Raw genomic sequence first — 14976 nt, 5'->3', positions numbered from 1 at the left:
CGCCTCTGGACCTACCCGAGTGACGTTCCGAGAGGTGATTGGGCCAGGTCGCTGACAGTTCCCGTTGCCCAAGCAACTAGGGCCCGGAGCCCGGGGTGCTGGAGGGAGGCGGCAGGCCCGGGTCAGGGGCCTCGAGATCGGGCTTGGGGTGAGACCTGTGCGCCGTCACCACGGGCGGGGCGGGGCCTGGGTCCACCGGGGTTCTGAGGGGAGACTGAGGTCCTGAGCCGACAGCCTCAGCTCCCTGCCAGGCCAGACCCGGCAGACAGATGAGGGCCCAGGAGGCCTGGCGGGCCTGGGGGCGCTAGGGTGGGAGAGGAAGCCAGGGGTCCCTGCCTCTGCCTTCCAGGGCCACCGTTGGCCCCAGCTGTGCCTTGACTACGTAACATCTTGTCCTCACAGCCCAGAGCATGTTCCAGATCCCAGAGTTTGAGCCGAGTGAGCAGGAAGACTCCAGCTCTGCAGAGAGGGGCCTGGGCCCCAGCCCCGCAGGGGACGGGCCCTCGGGCTCCAGCAAGCATCATCGCCAGGCCCCAGGCCTCCTGTGGGACGCCAGTCACCAGCAGGAGCAGCCAACCAGCAGCAGCCATCATGGAGGTAAGTACCCCACCACCTCCACCTGCCGAGACACCTCACCCCCAGCCCACTGGCTCCCTGCATCCCAGTTGCATCCACAGGCACTGAATGCTTTGGGTCGGTCCCCAAACTCTCAGAGCCCCAGTTTCCTCTTTAGTAAAACAGCAATTAATAACCACCATTGTAGGACTGTTGAGTTAATTAGCAGGAACATATAGGATGCACTTGATTACAGAGCTGGTGCACATTAAAGCTAAAAAATGGTTGCTGCCGGGCGTGGTGGCTCACACCTGTAATCCCAGCACTTTGGGAGGCCAAGGCAGGAGGATCGCTTGAGCCCAGAAGTTCAAGGCCAGCCTGAGTGACTTAGGGAGACTCCAGCTCTTAAAATACATACATACATATATATATATATATATATGGCAGCTATTAGTGTGGGGCTAGGACAGAAATCAGTGACAGGCAGGCAGTGATCCGAAAAGGAAAAGGGGCCTGCCTAAGGCCACACCTACCTGGTGTTTCTTTCCTTAGAATGTGGGGGCTGGAAGCCTCCTTGGTGCCCTGCCCCAGGCTACATGCTTTCCCTGGGATTGGGCCTTCCAGCTCCCAGATGTGTTCTTTCTTGCCCTGTGGCTCGTACCCACAGCAGGACTGTCCTGGCACAGTGGCCAGGGGCAGGTGACCTCAAGGGGCAGACAGTCCTCCCAGACAGCAGGGCTGTGTGGGGTGAGAAGCACAGGCTCCAAGATGGAAGGATGGACACTGGGGTTCTATGTCCATTTCTCAGTAGGCTCTAGCACCCCTGTGCCCAGCACTGGCCTTGGCACCTGGAACAACAACAGATATCTTCTGAACACAAAAACCAGGTCAAGCTGGGTGGGGTGGCACATGTCGGTAGTCCCAGCAACTCAGGAGGCTGGCTTGAGCCCAGGAATTCAAGACCAGCCTGGGCAACATAGCCAGACCCCATCTCTAAAAATAGAAAACTAGGTCATGTCACTCTGGCACTGAAGCTTAAAAGACCTCCTCCCCATTTTCAGGATTAAGAAGGCTTAAGAGGCCTCTTTCCCCTCGCTCTCTTACGGATAAACACACACACTCGATTCTCTCAGATTGGACCCCATAGCTTGCTTTCTTTTTTCTGTTTGTTTTGTTTTGTTTTGAGACAGGGTCTCGCTCTATCACCCAGGAGGGAGTACAGAGGTGCGATCTCAGCTCACTGCAGCCCGGAACTTCTGGGCTTAAGTGATCCTCCCACGTAACTGGGAATACAGGTGTGTGGACCACACCCAGTTAATTTATTTTTTACTTTTTCTTTTTTTTTTCTTTTTCCTGAGACGGAGTCTCACTCTGCTGCCCAGGCTGGGGTGCAGTGGTGCAATCTCGGCTCACTGCAACCTCTGCCTCCTGGGTTCAAGCAGTTCTCCTGCCTCAGCCTCCAGAGTAGCTGGGACTACAGGCGCGTGTCACCATGCCGGGCTAATTTCTTGTATTTTTATTAAAGATGGGGTTTCACCGTGTTAGCCAGGGTGGTCTCCATTTCCTGACCTCGTAATCCACCCGCCTCAGCCTCCCAACAGTGTTGGGATTACAGGCGTGAGCCACCACGCCCAGCATTTTTCACATTTTCATGAGATGAGAGCAGGGGCGGGGTCTCCTTTTGTTGCCCAGGCAGGCCTCAAACTCCTGGGCTCAAACGATCCTCCTGCCTCAGCCTCCAGAACAGCTGGGACCACAGGTGCATGCCACCACACCAGCTCATTTTTTATTTTTTGTAGAGGTGGGGTCTTGCTTTGTTGCCCAGTCTTGTCTCGAATTCCTGGGCCCAAGCAATCCTCTCACCTTGGCCTCCCAGACTGTTCAGATTACTGGCGTGAGCCACCATGCTCAGCCTCCACAGCTTTCTTTAACTTCCTGAGCTTGCACTTGGCCATTTTTCTGCTCACAAACTTCCCCTGCTCTCTGCCCCCCACACACACTCAGCATTCACTCGCGCCACACAGTGAGTGCTCACCGTGTGACACAGGCTGTTCCAGTTGCTAGGGGGCCTCAGTGAACCCAAGCGTCAGGAATCCTTGCCCTTGTGGAGCTTACCTTCTAGTGAGCTGGTGGGGCCATGAGCAAACAAGCACAAAAGCATCCTGTCATGCGTGAGAAGATTTGTATGGGGGCAGCATGTAAAAGAGTTAAGAGAGGCCGGGCGCGGTGGCTCACGCCTGTAATTCCAACACTTTGGGAGGCCTAGGTGGGCGTATCACAAGGTGAAGAGATGGAGACCATCCTGGCCAACATGGTGAAACCCCAGCTCTACCAAAAATACAAAAATTAGCTGGGCATGGTGGCGCGCACCTATAGTCCCAGCTACTCGGGAGGCTGAGGCAGGAGAATCGCTTGAACCCGGGAGGCGGAGGTTGCAGTGAGCCGAGATCGTGCCACTGCACTCCAGCCTGGCGACAGAGTGAGACTCGTCTCAAAAAAAAGAGTTAAGAGAATCCGGAGTCACAGGGGCGGGGGGGGAGTGATGGTAGCAGAGGTGGTCAGCACTCACCTTGGTGAGAAGCACCACTGGAGCCAAGGCCATAGGGATGATGGGAAGAGAGTTCCAGGCAGAGAGAAGGGCAGATGGTAAGGCCCTGAGGGCAACACCTGCTCCTGGCTAGGGTGGGCCTAGGGGAGGGGGTTTAGGAAAGGGTATTTGGAGACCTAAAGTTGAAGGTCATTCTAAGGACTCTGGCTTTGCCTTTGAGTAAAAACCTGGAAAGGATTTGAGCAGAGGCAGCATGGTCAGATTTAGACATTCAGAGAGTCACCAGGGAGGTGGTGAGAAGTAGCTGGCCTCTGGATTTATTTTTAAAGCAGAACTGGCAGGATCTGCTGATGGACTGGATGTGGGGTGCGAGGGAAAGAGAGGAGTCAGGATGATGCCAAGGAATTTTTAAAAAACTATTAGGCTGGGCGCGGTGGCTCACGCCTATAATCCCAGCACTTTGGTAGTTCGAGGTGGGCAGATCATGAGGTCAGGAGATAGAGACCATTCTGGCTAACATGGTGAAACCCCGTCTCCACTAAAAATACAAAAAATTCTCTGGGCGTGGTGGTGGGCGCCTGTAGTCCCAGCTACTCTGGAGGCTGAGGCAGGAGAATGGCGTGAGCCCGGGAGGCAGAGCTTGCAGTGAGCAGAGATTGCACCACTGCACTCCAGCCTGGGTGACAGAGCGAGATTCCGTCTCAAAAAAAAAAATTATTATTGGCCGGGCGTGGTGGCTCACACCTGTAATCCCAGCACATCGGGAGGCTGAGGCAGGCAGATCACTTGAGGTCAGGAGTTCGAGAACAGCCTGGCCAACTTGGTGAAATCCTGTCTCTACTACAAACACACAAATTAGCTGGATGTGGTGGTGGGCGCCTGTAATCCCAGCTACCTGAGAGGCTGAGGCAGGAGAATCACTTGAACCCAGGAGGTGGAGGTCGCAGTGAGCTGAAATCATGCCACTGCACTCCAGCCTGGGTGACAGAGCAAGAGTCCGTCTCAAAAAACAAAAAATAAATAAAAATAAAATAAATTAGGCCAGGCGCGGTGGCTCACGCCTGTAATCCCAGCACTTTGGGAGGCCGAGGTGGGCGGATCACGAGGTCAGGAGATCGAGACCATCCTGGCTAACATGGTGAAACCCCGTCTCTACTAAAAATACAAAAAATTAGCCGGGCGTGGTGGTGGGTGCCTATAGTCCCAGCTACTCGGGAGGCTGAGGCAGGAGAATGGCGTGAACCCGGGAGGCAGAGCTTGCAGTGAGCTGAGATGGTGCCACTGCACTCCAGCCTGGGTGACAGAGCAAGACTCCATCTCAAAAAAAAATTATTATTATTATTATTATTATTATTATTTTATTTTATTTTTGACATGGAGTCTTGCTCTGTCACCCAGGCTGGAGTGCAGTGGCACCATCTCAGCTCACTGCAAGCTCTGCCTCCCGGGTTCACGCCATTCTCCTGCCTCAGCCTCCAGAGTAGCTGGGACTACAGCCTCCCGCCACCATGCCCAGCTAATTTTTTTGTGTGTGTTTTTAGTAGAGATGGGGTTTCACCATGTTAGCCAGGATGGTCTCGATCTCCTGACCTTGTGATCCGCCCGCCTTGGCCTCCCAAAGTGCTGGGATTACAGGCGTGAGCCACCGCACCTGGCCAAATTATTATTAATTTTAGAGACAAGGTCTTGCTATGTTGGCCAGGCTGGTCTTGAGCTCCTGGCCCCAAGTGATCCTCCCACCTTGGCCTCACAAAGTGCTGGGATTACAGGCATGAGCCACAGTGCCCAGCCAACACCAAGGAATCTGGCTTGAGCACCCGGTAGGATGAAGTTGCTTTTAATGGAGAAGAAACACTGAAGGGTGAGGGAGGATCTGGAGGCTACCCTAGAGGGTGGGATAGAGGGGGATTTTTTTTTTTTTTTTTTTGAGATAGAGTCTTACTCTGTCACCAGGCTGGAGTGCAGTGGCACGATCTCCGCTCACTGCAACTTCCACCTCCTGGGTTCACGCCATTCTCCTGCCTGAGCCTCCCCAGTAGCTGGGATTACAGGCATGCACCATGCCCAGCCAATTTTTGTGTTTTTAGTGGAGACGGGGGGTTTCACCATGTTGGCCAGGCTGGTCTCGAATTCCTGACCTCATGATCCACCCGCCTCAGCATCCCAAAATGCTGGGATTACAGGCATGAGCCACCGCGTCTGGCCGCTAGAGGTGGCTTTTAAGCATCTGGTGGGATTTTTAGCAGGGTGCTAGTGGGAGCTGGCAGGGACTTGGAGTCTGAACCAGAGTTGTGCTTGTCTCAGTCCAGTTAGGGGTAGGGGCTTCAGGTGTGTGCAAAGGAAGGAAGGATAGATGTGGGGTCCAAGCTGGCTGAGCTTCAGGGAAGGGAGCAAGCCCTGGGAAGCCGCAGCATCGTTGGAGTTGGGGTCCCAGGGGCATGATCCACACAGGTTGGGTCAGCTGGTGGGAAGCTTGGGATGGAGTTATTTGATGGTGACAAGGCCTAGGTTATGTCCCTGGGAATGAGTCTGAGGGGAGAGTGGGACAAGATCATGGTAGAAGGAGTAGCAAGGTACAGAAAGGAGACAGGGTGCTGGTGGAGTGGCAGAGGACAGGAGTAACATTCTGCACAGGCCAGGGACGACACCTCCCCCCAGCCCCAGCTGCAGACCCGTAGGAAAGAGGGCTGTGGGAGAAGACAGCTGCCAGGTGAGGACAGAGCTGGATTTCTCAACCTTTTGATTTAGTTTTCAGTGTCTCCAAAAGCAAGTGGTTTCCCAGAAAAGATCAGCAAGTGCCAGTGCCCCGCCAGAGCCACGGGGCCTCTGCCCCCTCTACCTGCGCAGAGCAACTCACACTTGGTTCGGTCACTCCTCATAGTCCCTGCCACCAGGCCCCCCTGCTGGATGGCTGAGGTGTCCCCAGGGCAGGGACTGCAGCCACCTTGTGCTGTGACAGCCCACACAGCCCAGTGTCTGAAACAGGTGTGGACAGTGGAGAGGCAGAAAGAAGCAGCCCAGTGCTAGCCCCTGGGCCAGACTGCAGGGTTCAAACGTGGCTCTACCCTTCCTAGCAGGTTGAGCTTGAGCAGGTTAATTAACTCCATCTGCCTGAGTTTCCTCATCTGTAAACGGGAATAGAACTAGTCCCACCTCGCAGGGCTGTAGCGAGGACCTGATGAGTTAATATAGGAAAAGTGCTTGGAAACAGTGCCTGGCGCAGAGGAGGGGCTAAGTGTTTGCGGCTCTTATTATTAGAACTGCCATTGTTATTACTTTATGTATATATGTATTTATATATAAATATATATATATAATTTTTTTTTTTCCGAGATGGAGCCTCACTCTGTCGCCCAGGCTGGAGTGCAGTGGTGCAATCTCGCCTCGCAGCAACCTTTACCTCCCAGGTTCAAGTGATTTTCTTGCCTTTATGTACATTCTTGGCTTTATATATTTATAAAGCCTCAAATTTCTGGGCTCCAGCCATCCTCCCACCTCAGCTTCCTAAGTAGCTGGGACTACAGGCGCACGCCACCATGCCTGGCTAATTTTTTTATTTTAATTTTTGTAGAGACAAGGGTCTTTCTGTGTTGCTCAGGCTGGTCTCGAACTCCTGGCCTCAAGCAGTCCTTTTGCCTTGGCCTCCCAAAGTGTTGGGATTACAGGCATGAGCCACCACATTGGGCCTATATTTTTAAGTTGTGGACAAAAATCCAAAGAATTATATTTTGTAACATGTGAACATTCTATGAAATTCAAATTTCAAGGTCCCTAAAGAAAGTGTTAGTGGAACACAGCAAGGTGCAGTGTATTCATTTACACATTGATTATGGTTTCCTTTCAGCTCTGGCCACAAAGGTGAGTGGTTGTCACAGAGACCACGTGGCCCACTGAACCCCCTTTATAGAAAACATTTTCAGCTAACTTAGGAAAAGGGAAAAGAAAGTGAACAAACATTTGCCAGCCAGCCTTTCATACCTGTAATCCCAGCACTCTGGGAGGCCAAGGCAGGAGGATCACTTGAGCTCAGGAGTTCGAGACCAGCCTGGGCAAGATGGCAAGACCCTTCTCTAAAAATTTTTTAAATTAAAAAATCAGCCGGGCATGGTGATGCCTGTAGTCCAAGCTACTCAGGAGGCTGAGGTGGGAAGATCGATTGCGCCTAGGATTTTGAGGCTGCAGTAAGCTGAGATCGTGCCACCGCACTCCAGACTGGGTGACAGAGAGAGACCCTGTTGCTGTTTTTTAAAAACAAAAAGGAAACATTTGCCAACTTTAGAGTACTTTCTGATTTTATGAGCTCTGAGCAAGGTTGGGGGTGTTCTCTGCAGGCCTGAAGGGGCTTCTGTACCGGAAGGCTATAGTCAAGGCTGAGGCCTACAGGTGCCGGAGGTGGACAGGCTGCGAGTGTCTGCCCAGGGTGGGGTGGCAGCACTGGCCACTGTGCTGGCCACTGACGTCAGCCTCCCCCGGCAGCAGATTGCGTGTGGTCGGCATGTGGTAGGGGCAGGATCCAAACCCAGACCTTGCCTGATGGCAGAGCTTCACTGCTCCAAACGGTCTGGAACACCACTGTTTTAATTAAGTGTGCAATTCAGTGTGCAAGTGTCTTGTAATTAAGTGTGCCTCTGTTTCCTCATCTATAAAACAGGGAGAACTTCGTATTCTCCTTCTTGGGAATCTGAGGACTCTGAAAATCCCAGTGCAGGGATGCTCGCGGAAGCATCAGCAGGGATGTCCGCCCCAGCCGCTGACTCAGAAGCCCAACACGCAGAGAATGTAAAGCTAGAGGTGCCATGCTGGGGCCTGGGGCACTTCTAGCCACAGCCACTACCCTCCACTTCCACACCCAGCTCCGGGCCAGGCTCTAGGCGGATGGCAAGAGTGGGCAGGCCTGGGCACCCACCCACGTTCACACCCAAGGAGGAGCCACACCCCTTTCCTTCCCCAGAGAAGGGAGAGTCTGGCCCAGGCCCTGCCCCAGCCCTCTCCTTCCCCCAGAGAATTCACAGACACTCCCCCAGGGTTTTTCCCCCGTAAATAGAACACTTTTTAAAAATTCAATTTAGGGCTGGGCACGGTGGCTCACGCCTGTAATCCCAGCACTTTGGGGGGCCGAGGCACGTGGATTGCCTGAGGTCAGGAGTTAAAGACCAGCCCGACCAACATGGTGAAACCCCGTCTCTACTAAAAATACAAAAATTAGCTGGGCTTGGTGGCGGGCACCTGTAATCCCAGCTACCCAGGAGGCTGAGGCAGGAGAATCATTTGAACCTGGTGAGCAGAGGTTGCAGTGAGCCAAGATCACATCACTGCACTCCAGCCTGGGTGACAAAGCAAGACTCCCTCTAAAAAAAAAAAATACATATATATACATATATATACACACATACATACACACACAAATATATATACACACACACACATATATACACACACAAATATATGTATATTTGTATTTACATATATATAATTCAATTTACACAAATGGGTATCATCTTGATAACAACTAGCTTGGCTAAGTCCACGAATTTGGTGAAAAACTCCCACCCCATAGGACAGGCTCCTGGCAGAACTGGTGCTAGCAGAAGGCCCAAAGGGGCCTTCCCCAGCCTAGGCCTCCAAGGCAGCCCAAGGTACAGCTGGAAGGAGCCTGGGGCATGACAGCTAAGCACACAGCCCCTGAAGCCACATTGGTTGGGCTGGGATCCCAGCTCTGCTACCTACTAGCTCTGTGACCTTGGGCAAGTTACCTATGCTCTCTGCCTTAGTTTCTTCCTCTGTAAAATGGCAACCATGAGGAACCTCCCTGATAGGGTGTGGCAAGGATCAAATGAATGAATACACAGGGAGGGCTTCCGACCATCCACCATACCTGGCCAGTGTCTTCTGCTTGTTCTGATCCCTGGGCAAGGGGCAGTGACCAGGCCAAGTGCCTGGGTGCAAGTCACTCACCTTCCACCTGTGGGGCCTTGTGTCCGGCAAGCGCAGTGGTCCTGTGGCCCCACTCAGAGCTAGTGGAGGAGAACAGCTGCCGTTTCCTGCGTATTTAGGTGGCTAAGCAGGCTGTCCCAGCCACATGGCCTCAGGCAAGTTCTTAACCTCTGCCTCTGTTTCCTCATCTGTACAACAGGGAGAGCTGGATATTCACCTGGCTGGGTCTCTCAGAGGCCTCAGGCTATGAGGGGCCGGTAGGGGGCTTTCCTGCTCTCATTTGTTGTCATGGCGATCCTGGCAGATAGGGAACTGCCCCCATTTCACAGAAGACACTGGGGCCCCAAAGGGTTGGAGAATGGGCTAAGGTCAGAGCAGGAATGTAGCCAGGGCCTGGCCCACCTAGCTGACCCCTGCTCCACAGTCACCGCACCACAGAACTGGAAATTACTCTGCAGACAGGCCTGTTCCGTCAGTGCCCCTTCTGTTCCTGGCTCTCCTGCCCCTATCCGAAATCCTTCAGCCTCCCAAGGTGCTGGGATTATAGGCATGAGCTGCCACGCCTGGCTGTCATCTGTAATCTTTACTCCTGACCTAGTATGCCTCTCCCCACTGCCACCTCACTCCTCCAGGGTCTTGAGGTATCCCCACCTGACCTGGGGGCAGCTCTGGGCTTTGGTGATGCTCAGAATGCCCAGGCACTCTGATCACAGCCTATCTTACCCTAGGCCTTTCCGGATTCCGTCCTCTCGTTCCCTTACTCGCTTTTTTTTTTTTTTTTTTTTTTTTTGAGACAAAGTCTCACTCTGTCTCCCAGACTGCCAGACTGGTGTGCAATGGTGAGATCTCAGCTCACTGCAACCTCCGCCTCCCAGGTTCAAGTGATTCTTGTGCCTTAACCTCCCTAGTAGCTGGGACTACAGGCCCACACCACCATGCCTGGCTAGTTTCTTTTTTGTTTGAGACAGAGTCTCACTCTGCCACCCAGGCTGGAGTGTAGTGGTGCAATCTCGGCTCACTGCAACCTCTGCCTCCTGGGTTCAAGTGATTCTCCCGCCTCAGCCTCCTGAGTAGCTGGGATTACAGGCTCGCGCCACCACACCCAGCTAATTTTTGTATTTTTAGTAGAGACAGGGTTTCACCATGTGGGTCAGGCTGGTCTCGAACTCCTGACCTCGTGATCCACCTGCCTTGGGCTCCCAAAGTGCTGGGATTACAGGCGTGAGCCACCACACCTGGCCTTTTTTTGTATTTTTAGTAGAGATGGGTTTTTGCCATGTTGGGTCAGGCTGATCTCGAACTCCTGGCCTCAAGTGATCCACCTGCCTTGGCCTCCCAAAGTGTTGGGATTACTGGCGTGAGCCACTGCGCCTACTTGCTTTTTTTTTTTTTTTCTCGAGGTAGAGTTTCACTCTGTCACCCAGGCTGGAGTGCAGTGGCGCGATCTCAGCTCACTGCAAGCTCCGCCTCCTGGGTTCACGCCATTGTCTTGCCTCACCCTCCTGAGTAGCTGGAACTAAGGCGCCAGCCACCATGCCCAGCTAATTTTTTGTACTTTTAGTATAGATGGGGTTTCACCGTGTTAGGATGGTCTTGATCTCCTGACCTCGTGATGCGCCCGCCTTGGCCTCCCAAAGTGCTGGGATTAAAGGCGTAAGCCACCGCACCCGGCCACCTACTTGCTTTCTTAGTCATGTGTCTCATTTATGTGTCCTAGCTGGGACCCCTGGAGGCCCTGCACTGGCCCACAGGCCAGGTCCTCAGGTCCTCTGAGGGGAGAAGAGACATTCCGATGGTTATCCCCCGCCTTCAGTTCCTGGCCTGTAATTTACCTCCTCCAAAGAGCCTCCCTGACAGACATATCTTGCCATAAACACCCAGCATGTTCCCTACCTGCCTCTCTTTTTTTTTTTTTTTTTTTTTTGAGATGGGTGCAGTGGCGTGATCTTGGCTCACTGTAACCTCTGCTGCCCAGGTTCAAGCGATTCTTCTGCTTCAGCCTCCCGAGTAGCTGGGATTACAGGTGCCTGCCACCGCGCCTGGCTAATTTTTTTGTATTTTTAGTAGAGACGGGGTTTTACCATCTTGGTTAGTCTGGTCTTAAACTCCTGACCTCGTGATCCCCCCAACCTCGGCCTCCCAAAGTGCTGGGATTACAGGCGTGAGCCACTGCGCCCAGCCCCCCACCTGCTTCTCACTCTGTCATTGCACTCTAAGTGTTTGCTCAGGGGAGTGGTTCTAAGTCTTTATCGGTCTGGGTAGAGGAGTGGAGTTGGCAGGAGTTGGGAGATGGCACAGAGCACAGTTCAAATAGACCATAGTAGGCGGGCCTCTGAATAATAACCCGTAGTACACTTGCAGCCTACAAAGCACTTTCTTTTTTCTTTTGTTATTATTATTATTATTTGAGACAGTCTCGCTCTGCCACCCAGGCTGGAGTGCAGTGGCACAATCTCGGCTCACTGCAAGCTCCACCCACTGGGTTAAAGCAGTTCTCCTGCTTCAGCCTCCTGAGTGGCTGGGACTACAGGCGTGAACCACCACACCTAACTAATTTTTGTATTTTTAGTAGAGACGGAGTTTCACCAGAGTTTGAGGCCAGGCTGGTCTCGAACTTCTGACCTCAGGTGATCCACCTGCCTTGGCCTCCCAAAGTGCTGGGATTACTGGCGTGAGCCACCATGTCTGGCCTTCTTTTATTATTTTTTTAAATTAATAGAGATGGGGTTTTGCAATGTTGCCTAGGCTGGTCTCGAACTCCTGAACTCAAGCAATCCACCTGCCTCAGCCTCCCAAAGTGCTGGGATTACAGGCGTGAGGAATCACGCCCAGCCACAAAGCACTTTCACATTTTTTAATTTTATGTGATGTTCACACAGCCACTGGGAGTCAGGGCTAGGATTATCCCCTCATAAAGGTGAGGACACAGGCTAAGAGAGTCGAAGGCTGGCTAGACAAGGGGAGAGACACAGAGCTCTGCTGATCATCACTGGACTCTGGATTCCACCAAACCTTTGGAACCTTCCAGCCTCAGGCCTCCACAGCTTCACAGAAACTGGGCAAGTCTTAACTCTCTAAGCTTCTGTCTTCTCACCTAAGCATGTTTGGTACTCACCTCCCAGGGTGGTTAGGAGGATAATAAGGGAATGTCTCGGCCTACACGTAAGTGCACCATCAATGGTACCTAAAAACGTCAACAGTTCCAGACACTGTCTCCAGAGAAGGCTCTGTGGGGGATGCAGACATGTAGCGGCCAAGTTCTTGTTCTCCAGGGGCTCTGCAGGTCCCTTGCAGAGGAGGCATTCAATCCTGCCGGCTGTGGCAGGACACTTTCCTATCCAAGGGATTGGCTTCCTCCGATGTAGAACAGACACTATGAAATAGCTACCAACCCAGGGGTTGCCAGGAGGCCCCATGAAGGTCTTGCACTAATAATACTTCTTGCTTTTTTTTTTTTCTTTTGAGAAAAAAAGCCTGTCGCCCAGGCTGGAGTGCAGTGGCGTGATCTCGGCTCACTGCGACCTCTCCCTCCTGGGTTCAAACGATTCTTCTGCCTCAGCCTCCCGAGTAACTGGGACTATAGGCACGTGCCACTATGCCCAGCTAATTTTTGTGTTTTGAGTAGAGACAGGGTTTCACCATGTTGGCCAGGATGGTCTCGATCTCCTGACCTTGTGATGTAACTAGTATTTCTTACGCCCTTATTTTGTGCTAGGCACAGGGCCTCACCCATTATTGGCACTCGGTAAGGATTCGTGGGATTAATGAGAAGTTAACCTGAATCTTCACCAAAGGCCCCTGAGCTTCCCCTCGATTCACATACAAGGGACTGGGGCTCTGAGAGGTGGGCTGTGATGCGCCCCTGGAAGACCCACGAGTGGGCCTGCAGAGCTGATGGGGAGGGTTCAGGCAGGGCCAGGGGCTTAGAGGAGCTGAGATTAACGTCGCCCCCTACCCACTGACCCTCTGCAGGCGCTGGGGCTGTGGAGATCCGGAGTCGCCACAGCTCCTACCCCGCGGGGACGGAGGACGACGAAGGGATGGGGGAGGAGCCCAGCCCCTTTCGGGGCCGCTCGCGCTCGGCGCCCCCCAACCTCTGGGCAGCACAGCGCTATGGCCGCGAGCTCCGGAGGATGAGTGACGAGTTTGTGGACTCCTTTAAGGTGAGCGCCGGTCCCCAGCGTGCCAGGACCTGAAGTACCAGGCCGCCCCTCGCCGGTCTGTCCCTGCCTTGTCCTAAGGCACGCCCGGATCTGGAGTCCCACGACCCCTCCCCAAAGCCGTCCTGTCCTGTTCCTTCCTAGCTCCAGAGCATTCTGGGATTTGTAGTCACAAGACTTTCCCCCCCCCTCCACTCCCCAGCTCTTCCCCCGCCTGGGGGTGTGTGTGTGTGTGAGTCACAGGGCATGCTGGGATCTGTAGTCTAGATCCCACTCCAGGCGTGTGTGTGTGAGTCACAGGGCATGCTGGGATCTGTAGTCTAGATCCCACTCCAGGCGTGTGTGTGTGTGTGTGTGTGTGTGTGTGTGTGTGTGTGTGTGTATGAGTCACAGGGCATGCTGGGATCTGTAGTCTAGATCCCACTCCAGGCGTGTGTGTGTCAGTCACAGGGCATGCTGGGATCTGTAGTCTAGATCCCACTCCAGGCGTGTGTGTGTGTGTGTGTGTGTGTGTGTGTGAGTGTGTGAGTCACAGGGCATGCTGGGATCTGTAGTCTAGATCCCACTCCAGGCGTGTGTGTGTGTGTGTGTGTGTGTCACAGGGCATGCTGGGATCTGTAGTCTAGATCCCACTCCAGGCCAAAGCTCCTGGGTTCCCCGAATTCTTGGAAGACCAGGCATTCTGGTATTTGTGCTCCTTACTGGCACCTGTGCGCTCTGTCGCCCAGGCTGGAGTGCAGTGGTGCGATCACGGCTCACTGCAGCCTGGAACTCCTGGCCTCAAAGGATCCTCCCGCTTCAACCTCCCAAAGTGCTGGGATTACAGGCGCTCACCATCGCTCCCGGCCCTTTGATTCTCGAATTGCGGTCTCATCTTCTGGGTGCTAGGTCTCCAGCTCTGGCCTTTCCATTTAGGGCCCTAGGCATCCTCTCTTCCCGTCCCCGGCACGGAGTTCCTGGGATCTAACCAGTTCCCATTCCTGGGGGCCCATGCGTCCTCGCGAGCGTCCCCGACCGCCCGGCGTGGAGCCTCCTGGGAGTTGTGGCCTTCATTATCTCCCCCCCGATCTCACTTAGAGGAAGGCTCACGGAAGTGGAGAGCCTGGCTCGAGCTGCCATGGTAATCTAACTCATGTAACCCTTTTCTCCCTCCACCAGAAGGGACTTCCTCGCCCGAAGAGCGCGGGCACAGCAACGCAGATGCGGCAAAGCTCCAGCTGGACGCGAGTCTTCCAGTCCTGGTGGGATCGGAACTTGGGCAGGGGAAGCTCCGCCCCCTCCCAGTGACCTTCGCTCCACATCCCGAAACTCCACCCGTTCCCACTGCCCTGGGCAGCCATCTTGAATATGGGCGGAAGTACTTCCCTCAGGCCTATGCAAAAAGAGGATCCGTGCTGTCTCCTTTGGAGGGAGGGCTGACCCAGATTCCCTTCCGGTGCGTGTGAAGCCACGGAAGGCTTGGTCCCATCGGAAGTTTTGGGTTTTCCGCCCACAGCCGCCGGAAGTGGCTCCGTAGCCCCGCCCTCAGGCTCCGGGCTTTCCCCCAGGCGCCTGCGCTAAGTCGCGAGCCAGGTTTAACCGTTGCGTCACCGGGACCCGAGCCGCCGCGATTCTCCGGGGGCCGCGCTCACTACCAAATGTTAATAAAGCCCGCGTCTGTGCCGCCGAGGCTTTTCTGTGCGTCGACTGGGGCTCCGGCAGGCCGGGGTAGTGCTCTCACGGATACTTTCAAAAGAGGCCGCTGTCTTACGAGGGAAACTTAGGCTCTGCCTGACATCC

The 14976-nt window shown here is 53.9% G+C and overlaps 1 protein-coding gene across 1 annotated transcript; it reads left to right on the top strand.

Moving 5' to 3' along the window:
- The first annotated feature begins 15 nt into the window (after positions 1-15).
- Positions 16-14860, top strand: BAD (BCL2 associated agonist of cell death). Its single transcript, XM_003828566.6, has 4 exons — positions 16-148; positions 403-597; positions 13010-13200; positions 14356-14860. The coding sequence occupies exons 2-4, from the start codon at positions 411-413 to the stop codon at positions 14482-14484; spliced, it is 507 nt and encodes a 168-aa protein (XP_003828614.1). The 5' UTR covers positions 16-148; positions 403-410; the 3' UTR covers positions 14485-14860.
- The last annotated feature ends 116 nt before the right edge of the window (positions 14861-14976 follow it).

Source organism: Pan paniscus, chromosome 9, assembly GCF_029289425.2.
Source record: "Pan paniscus chromosome 9, NHGRI_mPanPan1-v2.0_pri, whole genome shotgun sequence".
Taxonomy (NCBI): domain Eukaryota; kingdom Metazoa; phylum Chordata; class Mammalia; order Primates; family Hominidae; genus Pan; species Pan paniscus.
This window is presented reverse-complemented; position numbering and strand designations above follow the sequence as displayed.

Bases quoted from the DNA above. Each gene is read 5' to 3' on its own strand.
- BAD (XM_003828566.6), top strand. From the start codon at position 411: ATGTTCCAGATCCCAGAGTTTGAGCCGAGTGAGCAGGAAGACTCCAGC. The intron at 598-13,009 runs GTAAGTACCCCA...GACCCTCTGCAG, and splicing joins CAGCAGCAGCCATCATGGAG to GCGCTGGGGCTGTGGAGATC. The intron at 13,201-14,355 runs GTGAGCGCCGGT...TCCCTCCACCAG, and splicing joins AGTTTGTGGACTCCTTTAAG to AAGGGACTTCCTCGCCCGAA.